General features: G+C 40.0%; 2 protein-coding genes across 3 annotated transcripts; one reads left to right on the plus strand and one right to left on the minus strand.

Moving 5' to 3' along the window:
• Window positions 1-402: 402 nt before the first annotated feature.
• Window positions 403-11,243, plus strand: akap12a (A kinase (PRKA) anchor protein 12a). Its single transcript, XM_040042641.1, has 4 exons — window positions 403-749; window positions 2,474-2,573; window positions 2,731-9,624; window positions 9,704-11,243. The coding sequence occupies exons 1-3, from the start codon at window positions 642-644 to the stop codon at window positions 9,594-9,596; spliced, it is 7,074 nt and encodes a 2,357-aa protein (XP_039898575.1). The 5' UTR covers window positions 403-641; the 3' UTR covers window positions 9,597-9,624; window positions 9,704-11,243.
• Window positions 11,083-15,716, minus strand: rmnd1 (required for meiotic nuclear division 1 homolog). Of its 2 annotated transcripts, none has more exons than XM_040042643.1 (12): window positions 15,601-15,716; window positions 14,833-15,256; window positions 14,640-14,745; window positions 14,486-14,561; window positions 13,098-13,137; window positions 12,899-12,999; window positions 12,711-12,817; window positions 12,556-12,620; window positions 12,340-12,416; window positions 12,045-12,165; window positions 11,839-11,955; window positions 11,083-11,714 (listed from the first exon to the last, which is right to left on the minus strand). In XM_040042643.1, the coding sequence occupies exons 2-12, from the start codon at window positions 15,226-15,228 to the stop codon at window positions 11,682-11,684; spliced, it is 1,239 nt and encodes a 412-aa protein (XP_039898577.1). In that variant the 5' UTR covers window positions 15,229-15,256; window positions 15,601-15,716; the 3' UTR covers window positions 11,083-11,681. The 2 variants fall into 2 exon arrangements, with proteins under 2 accessions (XP_039898577.1, XP_039898578.1); XM_040042644.1 differs by having other exon boundaries at window positions 15,548-15,674.
• Between the last annotated feature and the right edge of the window lie 70 nt (window positions 15,717-15,786).

Raw genomic sequence — 15,786 nt, forward strand, 5'->3', positions numbered from 1 at the left:
ATAATAGCCAGCCAGTAGTTCATTTTAACTATTTTGAACTGTTAACCATTTCTATAAAGATTTAAATAGTTGTTTTTTTTAAAGAACATTCCTGGTTTCAAAATTCTTAGGTTTTGGGGTTTTTTTTGTTGTTGTTGTTTTTTTTATAATAAAACTAGTTATAAAATCCACTTTCCGAATAACCAAAGTGTTAAACAGCAACAGACTTTCTTATTTAATGCGGCATGCATTTGCAGCATCTGTTTCCGATGAAAATATCCTTTAAATCTTTAACATAGCCACTCGTTGTTCAGTGCATCTGCGGGCTAGTGCATCCTCACCAGTGCAGGTTTATGCTTGTTGCTGGGACATTCTCTTCTGTAATCTGAGAGCAGGCTGTTTTCTCTGCAGTTCTTTTTTTTTTTTTCAATGCAGAGAGAGGCGGGCCGAGCCGGGCCGGATCAGCTGGCTCATATGGCTTCATGTGATTCTGCAGGGAGGTGTTAATCTAAGAGGAAAGAGTTTTTCCAGCATCCAGACTACACCATTTGAGAGCTGACCGCCTTCCGTGGCTCAGCTGAGCTACCGGCCTGTTTTTCTTGTGGGATATCTGTTTCACTCGTGTGGCTCATTCCGGATAGCGACGCGCTGCAGTTCAGATAATGGGAGACACTCAGTCTGCGCAACGTGCGGGCAAGAAGGATGCAGAGGAGGAGGAGGAGAGCGCAAAAGTGAATGATGTTCAAACTGTGCAGGATACTGAAGACAAGGTAACATATCCCAAGAGCCCCAAATTCTTCCTTTATGGCTGTATTAACTTTGCAACAAGGATTTAGCCTGTCCTCTTTTCCAATCAGTGGTTTTCATTTGATTCATTATGGTGACAGAGAACAAACAGTAGGCGCTTTGAAAGATTAAAAAACTGCTGAGGCTGGATTTTGTTGTTGTTGTCGGGACGGTGCACACGCTGCATGCCAACACATCAATTAACGTCAGAATAAAAGGAAAAGTCCTTGTCCCTTCAAAGCGGATGAGTGCATCTAGCAATACTGGGACACTGACGAGCAATGTGATTATTTTTAAGCTTTTCTGTAACAGGAAGCATTATTGATTGATTTATATATTGTGCTGGGTGCACAACAGCCTAGTGTCATTTCTCCTTAGACATAAAGACAAAGAAAATAAAAGGGGGAAAAAGTCTTATATGTGATGCATTTCATATGTATATATGTCCCACATTGACTGAAACTCTTTTTGGCCCCATTTTCCTTATACAGCAAGATTTGCAAAATGTGAAAAAGAATAATAATTGTAAATCATAGCCTGAGTCTTACAACACAAAACTTAAACCATTTACTGTAAAAGTTGTTGTTGTTGTTGTTAAATGGATTGTGTGCAGTGCCTCATGTTGAAATTGTGAGTAAATTTAATGGCCCTTGACTGCTGGCTTTTGGCTCTTGAGGCTACCTGATAACTTACATAGTATTACTCTTCTGAATAGTCGTTTTTCACTATTTCATTGATGGCGCAGAGGTTTTCATTTACTGTAGATGAAAGAGGAAACAGCATGGAGGAATGATGACCTTTCATTCTTGGAGTGAACCAAATAAAGCCCATGGGAGACATGGAATTTCCCCCCTGCTGGACTAAGCAGAAAACAACATTGATTATTAGTGTACAACATTATAACAGCTCATGCCAATGAGGATGTCAATTAGCACTGTCCTGTAAGAATCAGTAGAGAAATTGATGCTTTTTCTTGGCGATGTTGTGTTGATTTGATGCTATATTCGAGCATGCTGATTGTTATTAAGGTGGAGACATGACACTGCTGGAAGAAATCATGTGCTTAAGCTTGGAAGTGGGGTGTTAAAAAGAAAGAAAAAACACTAATCCCAATAAGTTGTATTTAAATTGTGATAATGGGAGTTGATGATGATTATGGCCTTTAACTATCTAAAACTAGGTTGTTTTGCCTTCAGTTGTTATTATTTTCGGGCTCTTGGAGAGCTCGGATAGTCAGTTTAAATTCAGTTTAAATTAGATAAAGCACTTAAAATAAGGCAACATTATAACATGAGTAAAAAGATAAGCAAAACTCTGTACATCTAATAAATTGGTTTAAAAAGTTGGAAAAAAAAGCTTAACTTGTAAATAATATTACCGTCTGATGTATTTACAGTTGTTTATTTAGGTTTCTTCGGCACAATATTGGGCACAGTTAAGTTTCTTATTCCCTAAACCCTGCTCAGACATTCCCAACTAATCTGACTCATGGATTTAGGATTGGAAAAATCAGGAGCATTGACTCTAAGGCTGCCACAAAACCTAGCCAATAGTAACTGGTCTATACTGTTTCTATAGGTCTTTGGCATCCCTGTTAACTGCAGATGGAAATTCTTCAGAGGTTCAAACTAGACTTGTTAAATTTTTTTCGTGCCATGCACACATGAGCAGAGATTTATTGTACATTCAGTTTTGTGCTTTTTTTCAGCCTCTCAAAACCAATGGGCAGATCTCTGAGATAAATGGAAAAGCAGACAGCTCTATAGCAGCACTCAATGGTCACTGCAAAGACGAGATTTCTGCAGAGGGTGGGTATTCATAATTTGTGTATTTCTGCCAGCATGGTTTCAATAGAAGCGCAAGTTGTTGGGTTCTAGGTGAAAGAATCTGTTAGCACACTAGGCCGATTTTTCAAAAGTATTTTAATGATTAATTTAATTGTTGATTTAACTATCCTTTCCTCAGACAAAGATGTTGCAAAGACAGAAAAGTCCCCTAAAGATGAAAAAACTCCAGTGGAAAGTGTTGACATCAATGCAAAGACATCACCAGATGAAGCTGATGCAAATGAAGTTGAAAAAGTAGAAATTATCGAAATGGAAGAGAAGCAAAATGACATCAATGAAAGTTTTAGAAATTTTTTCAGCAACATTGGTTTGAAATTGACAGTTAAAAAAGGCTCTGGTGAAGAGGCTGAAACAGATGTGCCCGAGGAACTACCAAACATACCAGAGGAGGTCAAAGATAATGCACAAGAGGTCAAAAGTGAAAATGAGGAACAGAGTGTGGATGTAAACACAGCACAGGAAGCAAATGAATATGATTCAACAACATGTCCCAGTCTGACAGATGGTACATCAGAGAATATTCCAGAAAATGCAGACATAAAGAAAACAGAAACCAAAGAGGAAGCTGAGCGTGATAATGATGATGCAAGAACAACTTCACCTGCTGTAAATGAAGATGGACACCAGGATACCACACAGGAACTGCATCCAGCATCACCAATGATTACTGAAGAAAAGGTGGTTGAATCTCCATTAAAAAGGTTTTTTACCACAGGAATCTTTTCTAGTCTACGGAAGAAAAAGAAACTTGCAGAAGATGAGGTGACCGAGAAAGAACTGGTGGATATGGGGGAAAACGAGATTGCTGAAATAGCAGAGCAAGCAGTGGAAGAACAGGATAAGGAGGAGATTACTCTTGATACTGAGGCAGCTACAACTGAGAAAGGACTTGGAGAAGCTAAGATCGTGCCTGCAGTAACCACTCAGGATGATGTTAAACCACCTTCCATGAAGAGATCAGATGGTGAGGGTGAAATACTAAACTCTCAAGAAAAAGAAAAAGTTCAGGCGAGTCCACTGAAGAAGCTAATGCCAGGCTCTAGTTTCAGGAGTCTTTCCAAAAAACAGAAAGCAAAGAAATCAAGTGACACAAAGATCACTGACTCTCAAGAACAAGTCTCTGATCAGCTGCTGTCTTCAACAGAGTCAGCTGAAAATCAGAAAGACGAAAGTCCTGCACAGCCCTCTGCCCCGGCAGCAGAAGAAGAGGACAGTGCATGGGCAGCCTTCAAAAAACTTCTGACTCCAAAAAAACGTAACAAGACGCCTTCATTGAGCAATGAACAGGCACAAATCTCAGGTTCAGTAGATGAGGCTAAACCAAGTGAAGGGGGGGGAATATCAGATCACAGCACAGAAGAAGGGAAAAAAAGGAAAGACTCATCTGTGTCATGGGAAGCTGTTTTGTGTGGATCTGGAAGGAGAAAAAGCCGAAAATCATCAGACTCAGAAGAAGAAACACCCCCAAATAGCAAGCAAGACAGTGGACTTAAACAAGGTGCAGAATCACCACTAGAAAGATCTAATGAGGCCCAAGAAATTAAAGAAGGAAGTCCTCCAGAGAGTGATGGGGAGTCAACATGGAAATCATTTAAAAAACTTGTCACCCCCAAAACAAAAGCCAAGGATCTGGATGAAAGCAAAGATATCATTCCTTCTGACAATGATGTTACTCAAGCTGAGTCCACGTTTTCTATTAAGAATCTCCTACCTGGAAGAAAAAAGAGAAAGCCTGCTGAAACGCTAGAACAAGTATCTTTAGATGAAGCTGACAAGGAAGCTTCAGGTGATGAAGACTCTGAGACTCCAGCTGTGATTCCACTGTCAGAGTTTGCAGATGAAATGGGAGAAACCAAGGCAGATGTAGAAAGTTACATACCAGAAGTAACAGACAATGAAGTCCAGCAGGACTCCACTCCACCTTGTGATAGTCTTCCACTCGAAACACAAACGTCCCAAGACAATGAGGAAGCTTTAGAAAATGAGGTTCCTAAAACACCGGCTACACCTGCTTCAGTTGAAGAACCAGATGACCTTACAGAATCAATCAGTAAACACCAACAACTCAGTGATATTCCAGAGGAGGGAGTACTTACAGAGACCATGGCCACTCTGGCTTCAGGCATTGAGGAAGCAGCAAGAGATGACACTATAGCAGAGGACCTGGTAGAGATCACATCTGAAGCCATAACAGCTCCAGAGCCTGTTGATGTTACTGTGACAGATGAAACTGAGATGATCTCTGCAGTTTCCCAGTTATCAGACTCTTCAAAAACATCTGGTAACGCAACACCTGTCCCAGCTGAATACAGTGTCAACAACACAGAGTTGTTGCTAGAACAAGTTGCTGAAACCATCTCTGTAAGCACACATGTAGTCCCAGTGACTTTAGAGGAGCCAAGTTCAGAAAGAATAGTTAGTTCTGTCTCGCCTCAATTACTTGAAACATTTGAAAAAGAACAGCCGAAAATCCTGGAAATACACAAAGGATCAGATGAAACAGTGGTAAACGCAGAGCTAAATGCTGAACCAATTGATGCAATTAATGAAGTTGAGGCAACAGCCCAAACAGAGAGCATACCTGATGTTAACAAAGCTGTTTCAACAGAGATTGTATCTGAGATTGTATCTGAGGAGATTGACAATGCAGAAGTCACTGAAGATGAAGTTCATGAGGTCAGTGTTACACAGGTGCAAGAAAGCATGAAAGAATTAGAAGTTACTGTTGACAGCCAACATGTGCCAGAATGCATTTCTGAAGAAAAGGAAGAGTTACCTCAGGAGACATTACCTGAAAGTGATGAAGTTGCTCCAGATAAAGGTTCTCTAGTTGTGGCAGATCAAGTAGAAGAAGATGCCTCAAAAACTGAGACTCAAGAAGCAGAGTCAGCTCTTTTTGTGGCTGATGAAACTAAAGATGGAAGCATCGAGCAGGAAGCCCAAAGTTTGTGCTCCATGGGGGATCAGATCAATCAAAATATTACTGAGCAAAGTCAAATTGAAGCTGAACCTTCTGTGGTGGTGGGTGAGTTGGAAGCACTGGAAAATGTAGAAAAAGATGTAAAAGCTTCAGAAGAGGATACTGTTCAGTCACTTGAAGACGAAGCACCACACTTAGATGACATACCAGCAACAGAAATAGTTACAGACGATTCCAAGCAGACAGAGCATCTTGCTGAAGTGACTGTTGAGCCAGAAGATAGACAAACACAGACTGAAGCTCCAAAAACAGAGGATGATGAAGTGAAAGATGTAGTGGAAGTTGAGCAAAAAGCCACAGCAACTGCAGAAGAGGACAAAGTTCAATCACCTGAAGAAGAAGCACTGGCCTCAGAAGATGTTCCACCAGCAGAAAGTATATTTGAATCCAAACCGATAGGAGAGCATCTCACTGAAGATGAAGTTTCCATTGAGCCAGAAACTAAAGAGACACAGTCTGAAATTTTTGAAGTTACAGAAGTGCCAGAAGGTATTCAAGCCACAGCATTACAATCAGAAGAGGATAGTATTCAAGAAGAAATACAGCGCTCACAGGACATTCAGTCTGCTGAACCAGTAACAGATGAATCCAAACATACAGGGAAACATCTCATTGAAGTGACCGATGAGCCAGAAACTAAAGAGCGACAGTCTGAAGTTTCTGAAGTTACAGAGGTGCCAGAAGATGTTGAAGCCATAACATTTGAATCAAAAGAGGACAACATTCAAGAAGAAATACAACCCTCACAGGACATTCAGCCTGCTGAACCAGTAACAGATGAAAACAAACAGACATCAGAGCATCTCACTGAAGGTGAAGTTTCTAATGAGCCAGAAACTAAAGAGCCACAGTCTGAGGTTTCCGAAGTTACAGAGGTGTCAGAAGGCATTCAAGCCACAACATTGGAATCAAAAGAGGACAGTGTTCGAACAGAAATACAACCTTCAGAGGACATTCGGTCTGCTGAACTAATAACAGGTGAATGTAAAGAGTTAGCAGAGAATCTCATTGAAGTGACTGATGAGATTAAAAAAAAAGAACCACAGCCTGAAGTTTCCAAAGTTCCAGAGGTACCAAAACTTCTTCAAGCCACATCACTGCATTCAAAAGAAGATAGTGTTCAAACAGAAATACAACCTTCAGAGGACATTCAGTCTTCTGAACCAGTAACAGATGAAAACAAACAGACAACACAACATCACACTGAAGTGGCCGATGAGATTCAAAACAAGGAATCACAGCCTGAAGTTCCAGAAAAGGTAGAAGCTGTACAAGCAGCCATATTAGATTTAGAAGAGGGGGGTGGTCAGTCATGGGAGAAAGAAGTAATATCAGAGGATGTTCCACATGCAGAAAAAGATCAGCCCCAAGAGGCTAAAATGTTACCAATCACTGAAGATAAAGGTGAAGCACTGGATGATTCCATAGCCAAGGATGTTCAAGAACCAGCAGTGTTACAAGTGGTACAAGTCGTCACATTAGATTCAGAGGAAGGTCAACCTCAAGGAACTGAAGATGAGGTGATATCCAAGGATATGGGGGCAATGGAAACAGTTACAGGTGAACCCAAGCAGAAAGCAGTTGACCTAATGGAACCAGAAGCATCACTGCCTGATGCAGAAAACAATGTTCCTGCAACTGACCGTGAAGCATCCAAGTCTGCAAATGCAGTTGCATCAAGTGTTGAGGTGTTTAGTACTCAGGAGCTTGAAACTGAAGCATTGCTAGAAGATGTTCCGAAACCAGACACTGACCGCATTACAGATGAAACTGAGAAAAAACAACCAGGCCAGGATTTAGAAATAAACAAAGATCAGAAAACCGAAAGCATTCCACAAAATGATCAAGCTGAACACGAAGATAGAAAAGGTGAGGCTTTGGAAGAAATGGTACCAGCTGCTTATGTGCTTTCTGCAGAACAAGAAGAAGAACAAGCAAGTAATGATCAGGTCCATTGTGAGACTTGTGTTGACAGTGCTGAAGCTTCAGAAGAACCCAAATATGACGAGGATGTTAGTACAGCCCAAGTAAGTGTTGATGGAGAAAAAGCTGGTGAACTTCAAGGCACTGAGGTAATCACTGCTGCCACTGAGCACGCTGTAGTGATGCAAGTAATAACATGTAATCTAAAAGATGTTTCAGCAGTAATACCTGATGTTTTGATTGAGGAAACAACTGAGATTCGAGAACACTTGATAGAAAGAAAAGCAAGTGTGATGGAGGTAAAGGACACTTTTGAGAGCACAACACCATTAGAGAAGAACAATGTCATTAACACAGCAGAAGAAGGCAGTGTGGTTGTTATGATGCATGTTCCATCACTAGAGTTTGACGACAATCACAGATTCCAAGTGCAAGTGGTGGATGTTGATATCAATTCAGCAGAGAATATCGTCAACACAATGATTGAGGTAGGGGTTACAGAAGCCAAAGAAGTTATTGATGTTTGTCATGAAACTCTTGAAAAAATAGAAAATCTATCTGCCTCTACTGCAATCGAAGAGGAAGTGAATAACAAGGAAAACAATCGAACTGTTCAAGAAGTTATTCAATATGTAAAGGGGAATTTACCAGAGCCCACTCCTGAATCTGTGCCAGATAAGTTGGAACAAGAAGTTATAAAACAACCAGATATTAGCGAGACAGTTCAAAGTGCACCAAGTGAACCAGAGGATGAAAAAATGATGGACAGTTCTGGGGAGCTCATAGAAGAAGAGGATGAAGGACATGGGATCCCAGCTGAGCAGAAAGAGTCTGAGGATCAATTGCGAATTTCTGATTTAGGTTTAGATATCTCTACCCATGATCACACAGAGGATCTGGAAGAAACTCAAGCTGAGCTGCAAAAATCAGAGGTATGTGTGACAGCGGAGGATGCAACATCTGAAGAATTAGCTAAGAAGAAAGATGGCGATACCACCACAGAAGCACAAAAACTACAAAGTACACAAAGCCAGATTGTTACACCAAATAACACAGGATTAGTAACCCCCCAGAACACGGGTATGATCTCGTCAATAGGTAATGTAGAGTCTCCTTCAAGCCTGTCCTTAGAGTTCAAACTTAACATACAGTTTGGGCAGCTAAAGGCACCAGCATCCCCACCACCTTCTGCAGAACCTGTGAAACAGCTTAATGTGTCCGAAGTTGCTGTTCAGGCAGTAGAAGCAATGGAACCTACAAACCTGATAAATGCAATGCAAAGAGCTGAGAGCGAGAAACAAATGGAGCTAATGGAAGTCGCTGTTCAGACAACAGAAATCACTGAATCAGAAGCTGTGGTCTCCCATCAGCCTAAACTTCAGGACGTTGCTGTCCAAGAAATGGAAACAACACAACCAGCAGAACAAGCTGAATCAGAGGAACCAATAATCTCCAAAATCCAGGCAGCAGAAACCACCAAACCGCTGAAGCAAATCACAGAGCCAGCAGAAAAATTAGATTTAACTGAAAGAGCCATGACATCAAAACAGCCAGTACTACAGGCTGTTAGCATCCACACAATAGAAACAATAGAACCAGTGGAACAAATTCAGTCAAAGCAATCGATAATACCAGACATTCAGGCCACACAAACGACAGAACCTGTGATGCAAAAAGAGAAACGAGGCCTGTTGATCAGTCATCCTGCAGTCTTCAAGGCTCGTAGCAAAGAAAAAACAGCAGAGGAGCCCATTAAACAAATAGAGGAGGAAAATGATGACGTGTGGCTGGATGCTGAGGAAGACATTTACACCCAAGAGGAAAAGGGGGCATCCCACATCAAAGTGGAAGAACCCACGGAGCCTCAAGCTGGAAGTGCACATGAGGGAAGAAGGAGGGAAGAAGATCCTGAATCTGAGTTTGAAATGGCACCTGATACCAAGAGTGAGGATGAGGAATATCATCAGAGATTGCATGAAACAGGAGGAATAGGTGAAATTGAGAGTGAAGGTGAAGATTTTGCTGTTGCCCTGGAGTACCCAGTAATCACAACATGTGTCACTCAGGCAGAATGGGATTAACCTAACCCAGCTCAAGTGTTACTAAGTGGTAAGCCACATCTTATTCTGTATATTTTCACAATCAATTTCAATTAAACGTATGCCCTTTTTTGTATTTCTTTTTGTAGGTGGAACAATCAAAAAGCAAAAGGAAGAAAGCTTCATAAAGCCATCAAAGCCTTTTATTTCACATTATGTTGCACAAAAATATTCTGATATTTATTAGCGAAACTAGCCTTAATTGCTAAGATTATCTTATTATTATACAGTATATGACTTAAGAGAGTGTTTTGGAAAGTGTGCATTGAAAAAAAAGGTTAATCTTCTCAGGGGGCTTGAATTGTGATTTTTGAATGATTTTAGAAGTGTGACAATGAGCTACTTTTACCACGCAGGGGCCTCAGTAAATTTAACTACCTGTTTGTCATGTAATGCAACTTCATTGCTAATTATGTCAGGTCTCTCCACTCATAATTCATACATTATTATGCCTAAGTTTTTGAATAGAATGTATATGTCAGTAAGTCAATAAGAATATCATAATATATTTGTTGAATCTTTTCACCTTTTATGGTAAAAAGCTTAAAAAACATTCAGGTGTTATTCACAGACCACATTAAATCATGATGTATGTTACCAGTTACAGCACATAGAAACACCTTTTTTATAAAAATTAGCAAAATGTAGATATTTCCACAACACATTTATTTGCAATCAGTATTTCACTTATGCCACATGATTTAAAAAGTCAGACCTGAACATACTGAGGAGATATATATATATATACATATATTATTATTATTATTATTATTATATGTGATCTTGTACATAATGAATATTTTAGTGATTAGAATTTTTACTGTGAGCAGTTCGAAAATAAGAGCATGGTGAGAGCATGGCATGAAGCAAGGTGTGACAGTGTTTAATTTAAAGCTCAACTTAATCAAATACGCAGTTAATCAAATTTTAATCAGCAGTGCCTTAAGCAACCATGTTTACTCAAACTTTTCTGTTCTCCTGTTCTTTAACAGGCTGTTTCTACCACTGAAAAAAATAAAAAGTGGAAATTTTGATTGTCTCAAAATTTCAAGTTAAGCTGAGAATTTGAGATACTAACCCTGAATTTAGACTTAGAGACAGGAAAAAAAAAATCTAAGTGCCAGAAACAAGCCTCCTCACTAAGCTTGATGCCTGAGGCTCAGTAATCAAACTGCAACAGAGTGAGAGAAATAAGCTTGTGAAAAGGTATTTATGTTAGCTGTATGCTTTTACTTTGAAATCTCATTTCCATTACTGTCTGTTATGGACAATCCTTGCTTGTCTGATGTCACTAATATTGATTTATGTGTATTTATATGTTTTCTGCTATATTTACCAGTGTTTAATTAATAAAAACTATTTTATTTGAATAAATTAATACATATAAATTAAAAGTACTTCAGTAATTATTTGTTTACTGCAAAAGAAAAGAAATCTGTTAATAATGTTTAACATCCAAACACAGAAATATTGAACATAAATACTTTATTCCCATCTTTTATAACAGAGTTACAGTTGGTGTTTGGGACTCAGTAAATCTGGATGCATTTCTACATCTTCCCCCCCCCCCCTTTCTTTTTTAAATCAGCTGCAAGATCAGTGTCAAGGTGTGGGAGTCCCTGCCTTCCCATGCAAATAAGACCTTTTAAAAATGCATCTTTGACACTGACAAGAAAACATAGATGCTTTCTCATGACGTAAAAAGAAAATTAAGAACATAAAGACAAAAAAAAGTCCCAAAACATAAAGGTCAGATCATCACAAAAGATTAAAAATCTTTTTTTGCCTACTTTGATTTTTCTTTGTTTTTTTCACAGTAATAAAGAACAAATGTGTGTAAAATACTGCTCCCGCCCGCAGCCAAGATCCTCAGTAACAATTTGTGAAATTCTTGATTTAAAAATAATTCATGGTTTTCAGAAAGTTGCTGATGTAACACATGAAGAGTAAATACATTCAGCGTGATCTAGGTCCCCTTCACGACTCAGTGCCTTCGCACAGTGCAGCATTCTTCTTTCATAGCTGCTTGTGCCCTTTTTAGAGTTGTTGTAGCTTCAGAGCAGCAATTTAGAAGATCATTTTTGCGAGTTCAAACATAACCTACAAGAGAAACAAATGAGATGCACTCATTATTAAACATCTCCCTGTTTTTTTTTAAAGCATGAATAAAGGTTTGTTTTAAAAATGCTGCATTCTTTGAGGCTTCTTGCTTGACCTCTTTTACCTCAATCGTAATCAGGATGACTATCATCCACTCCAACCTCAAGCTGTGCTTCTCACTCAGGTGGCTCCTCATCAAGTCTGTCAGCTGCGTGCAATGTTCCAGCTTCTCATTCACAACCTAAAATGAGACAGATTATGAAGCTACATGGGCAAAAAAAATGATTGAGTGTTAACACAAAGACCCAGCAGCGATGGTTTATCCTTTACATTGACTCTGCGGTTGATGCTGAGGAACTGACACGTCTTATCGTAGAGTTTTTCTAGGTTTTCTCTGTCCCAGTAGAAATCAGGCGTGAGGAGAAGGTCAGATCTCAGGTTTATACAGTGTCTGTCAAAGCAGAGTGTAAATAAAAATACTAAAGTACGGTAATACTAGAAAAGCAAACAAACAGCAGTTTTTGCATTTAGAAATAACATGTATAATTACACAAAACTCAAGGTGTATTACTTGCTCATAAATAGTGAATACAAAAATAGAAAGGCTGTACTTTCCTGAATTTACCTTAATGTGAAAAGCTCTCCTATCTTCTGCATAACCTCTGCAGAGGACAACTTGACTCTTTTCCCAGACTTGAGTGTCTGGGTGGGAAAGGAAAAAAAAAATTAGCATGCTGGCATTAGCATTTTAGAAAAATACCTCTCACGTGCATCTTCTAACACACAAACAACCATTATAAATAATCAATTATTCATTCTTGCTGTTAATTGTCCACTGTACCTCTGGAATTGATTGAATGGACTCTACAAAGTTGTCTAATGCTACCTCCCATATTGCCAACTTCACTGGAAAAGAAAGCAAAGAGAAAAGGTTAGCAGTGTTCACGGGAAACAAATACATTTTTTATGATTCAGACTGGAAATACAGCTTCTCACCAGACAAACAAAGTGCATTTGAAAATGCAAATTTCTCCAAAACAGCTTCCTCTTGATCCATATCGTCACTCAGAATAAAGTTGCCACGCTCAAGCTTTGTATTTCCCCTGAGGTGGAAAAAAGTGTCTGCTTAGAAACGTTACAGAGTCTGAAAGTACTAACAAAACAAAGCATGAGGCTCATCGTACTCTCCCACAGTATAGTTAATCTCCTCGTTTTCCCAGTGGACTAACGCTACTTCATAAGGCTGGATCTCATGGTGTTCCAGGATTCTCAAAATGTTTTTCATCTGTAAAGAGCGAGGGGAAATTACGGAGTTTAACAATAGTATAGTAGAAAAGTGAACTGGAAATTAGATTAACTGCATTAATGGTGATGTTTGCTTACCGTTTTCTCCTCGACATTCCAGAAAACTACTGAGCCTTCTCTAAAAATTTAGAAAGTGGAACAAGTCAGTGTTTAGCCCTTCCTCTCATGTTACAAAACAAACTATCGGTTCAAGGTAATCATGAGGCAAGCAGTCAAACAAGAACTCTAGCTGAACAAAACAACTTTTGAACTTAGAAACTTTAGACTGAGATCAGGCATTATTGGGCCAAAGAAAAAAGCAGCTGTACTAAAGAAGTATTAGTAACTACACTGCTGAAAAATGTTCAAGGAATGCTTGATTGTCAGCGTATAACAAAAAAGTCAGCTAAACTTCAGGGATAGCAACCTGTAAGTTAGAAAGCATAAACTATTAAGACTCAGTTTCACCTGCTCTGGTGCAAATCAAAGGGACAACAGGTGCAGGGGAAGACAACAACAAGACAACCCCCCAAAAAGGGAATGGTTGCCACAGACCGTTGCTATCTCCTTGTCCTTGCTACCACTAGTAACATGAGACACTATCACCATCTCAGCCAGGTTGCACAAATAGTCCAACTCCTCCAGGATGGCAAATCCACACGTGCCATGGCAACAAAGTTTGCGTCTCTCAGCACAATCTCAAGAGTGTGGTGGAGATACCACAGGGAGATACCACAGCAGCAGGACCAGTATCTGCTCCTTTGTGAGAGGAAGAACGGGAGGTGGCCTACAAAACCTCATGTGCATGTTTTAGATCAAACTGTCAGAAACAGACTCCATGAGGGCGGCATGAGGGGCTGACATCCATCAGTGGGACCTGTGTTCACATACCAGCAACATGCAGATCGAATAGCATTCACTAGTGATCAACAAAACCAAAAGGTCCATCAGTGGGGCTCCATTCTCTTTACAGATGAGAGCAAATTCACACTGAGCATATGTGGCAGGTAAGAGTCTGGAGATGCTGTGGCGAACGTTATGCTGCATGCAACATCCAGCATGAATGGTTTAGCAGGAGGTCAGTGATTGTCTGAGGAGGCATATCCTTGGAGGATTACATGGACCTTCACAGCCCTCCCTGACTGCTTAGACACAATGCAGTGGGGCCTGGCCTCACGTGGCAAGAGCATCAACAATTTTAAAAGGCACCACTGATTAGCCTTGTGTAATCCAGACCCGAATCCAATCGACAATCTCAGCAATTGCATGTTTAGATTTGTGTGTGCATCTGATGCTGAGAAATAGATCACTGATATAGGCATACAGGCAAACCAAGGTACGCCTGTATCACCGAGTACTGACCAAACCAAATATCAATAATCCTCAAATTAAGCCATATTTTTGACAATGTTTGAACTGAACTGACCTTTCTACAACAAAATAATACAATTGGAGACAAAGTCTAAACCAAAGCGCATCAGCATTACCTGAAGAAGAAGATTTGTGCATTGTCATCTGCTTTTGCAGCCATGTCTGTGCTTATCACCAGAACATTCGAGGCATCTGAAAATAAAAACACGACGATCATGAAAGCCATCACTAATAATCTAATGCACAGCTGTATGACCTTTTCACTCATACCTCTGGGCAAATCTATCTCATGGAAGCCGTGGTTTATCAAGTCGTGAGAAAGTGTTGGCAAATGATACTGATCTGCTGTTGCAAAAGCAATGCACTGCATCATATCCTATGGAGACAAACAATTGAATCAACACATAAAACAATACCAGGCTCAGCTAAATAAAACATTTCACTACACTAAAGGGTAAATCACCTTGTCTTCACTGAGGGAAGGCTGGTTGGCTCTGGACGGCTGCTTCGTCCGTGGTCCCTTGGGTGCCCTCTTCCCAGGCACTGTGGCTGGTTTCAAACCTGGTTTCAACACTGACTTTACGAGGTTGGTTGAATACAAACTTGTTTGTCCTCTTGCACAGTTTGAAAGTTTCCCAGGGTCAGTCAAAAACCCACTGCTAAGACTTTTACATCCACTCAAAGCAGGCAAAGAAACATGTCTTTTCTGCTCGTGCTGCTGATGAATAGAGTTTAAATGGCAGGTCCTGGAAAAGCTCCACGGAGGACAGTGAGTACTGGCCGAAGTTAAAACGCAGCCTGATCTGCTCCCTGCATGCAGCTGGGCTCCCAGTCTGGACCACAACGTCCGGAGAAGCATCTTCCATTCACACTCACCTACAAATAACCTGCAGCCAAAGGAAAGTGCCTTTAGGTGACTGGAAGCACAGAACTATGTTAAACAAACAGATCAACTTAGCTAATGGACGTATAGTTATATTGTTACACGTTAAATCTAAAGTATAGACAACAACAGGAATCAAAAGTGCATCAGCAAGCAAAACACTCCTATATCCTGCAAACTAATTAGGATAATACATTCAGCAGTACTGCGGCTCCATGCCTAGAGCTAACTTCTATATACATGCCAGCCGCAGACAATTCAGTGAGTAGAAAACGTCAGGAGTTTCTTCGCTTACCAGGTTAGAAAAAACAAAATACGGTGTTAAATTAATTCACAAATTCCAGCTACCTTCAGTGTTTACAGTCTTGCATACATTCAAAGGCGGCGTGTTTGTTCCTCGTCGCTTGTTTCCTGCTCGAAGTGACGCAATACAAGTAGTCACGTTATGCTCTCAGCTCTGACTTGAAGGTAGAGCGTTTCCATTTTAAGCTGAACTGTATTACTTACTAAAACTTCAAAACACAACAGGAAGTA

This window comes from Simochromis diagramma, unplaced genomic scaffold, assembly GCF_900408965.1.
Source record: "Simochromis diagramma unplaced genomic scaffold, fSimDia1.1 OVJJ01000304.1, whole genome shotgun sequence".
In the NCBI taxonomy this organism is placed as follows: Eukaryota; Metazoa; Chordata; class Actinopteri; order Cichliformes; family Cichlidae; genus Simochromis; species Simochromis diagramma.

Coding starts and splice junctions, on each gene's coding strand:
- akap12a (XM_040042641.1), top strand. CDS start 642: ATGGGAGACACTCAGTCTGCGCAACGTGCGGGCAAGAAGGATGCAGAG. Junction 750..2,473: donor TGCAGGATACTGAAGACAAG/GTAACATATCCC, acceptor GCTTTTTTTCAG/CCTCTCAAAACCAATGGGCA. Junction 2,574..2,730: donor AGACGAGATTTCTGCAGAGG/GTGGGTATTCAT, acceptor TCCTTTCCTCAG/ACAAAGATGTTGCAAAGACA.
- rmnd1 (XM_040042643.1), bottom strand. CDS start 15,228: ATGCTTCTCCGGACGTTGTGGTCCAGACTGGGAGCCCAGCTGCATGCA. Junction 14,746..14,832: donor CTTCCCTCAGTGAAGACAAG/GTGATTTACCCT, acceptor TTGTCTCCATAG/GATATGATGCAGTGCATTGC. Junction 12,417..12,555: donor CCATTCAATCAATTCCAGAG/GTACAGTGGACA, acceptor TTTCCCACCCAG/ACACTCAAGTCTGGGAAAAG.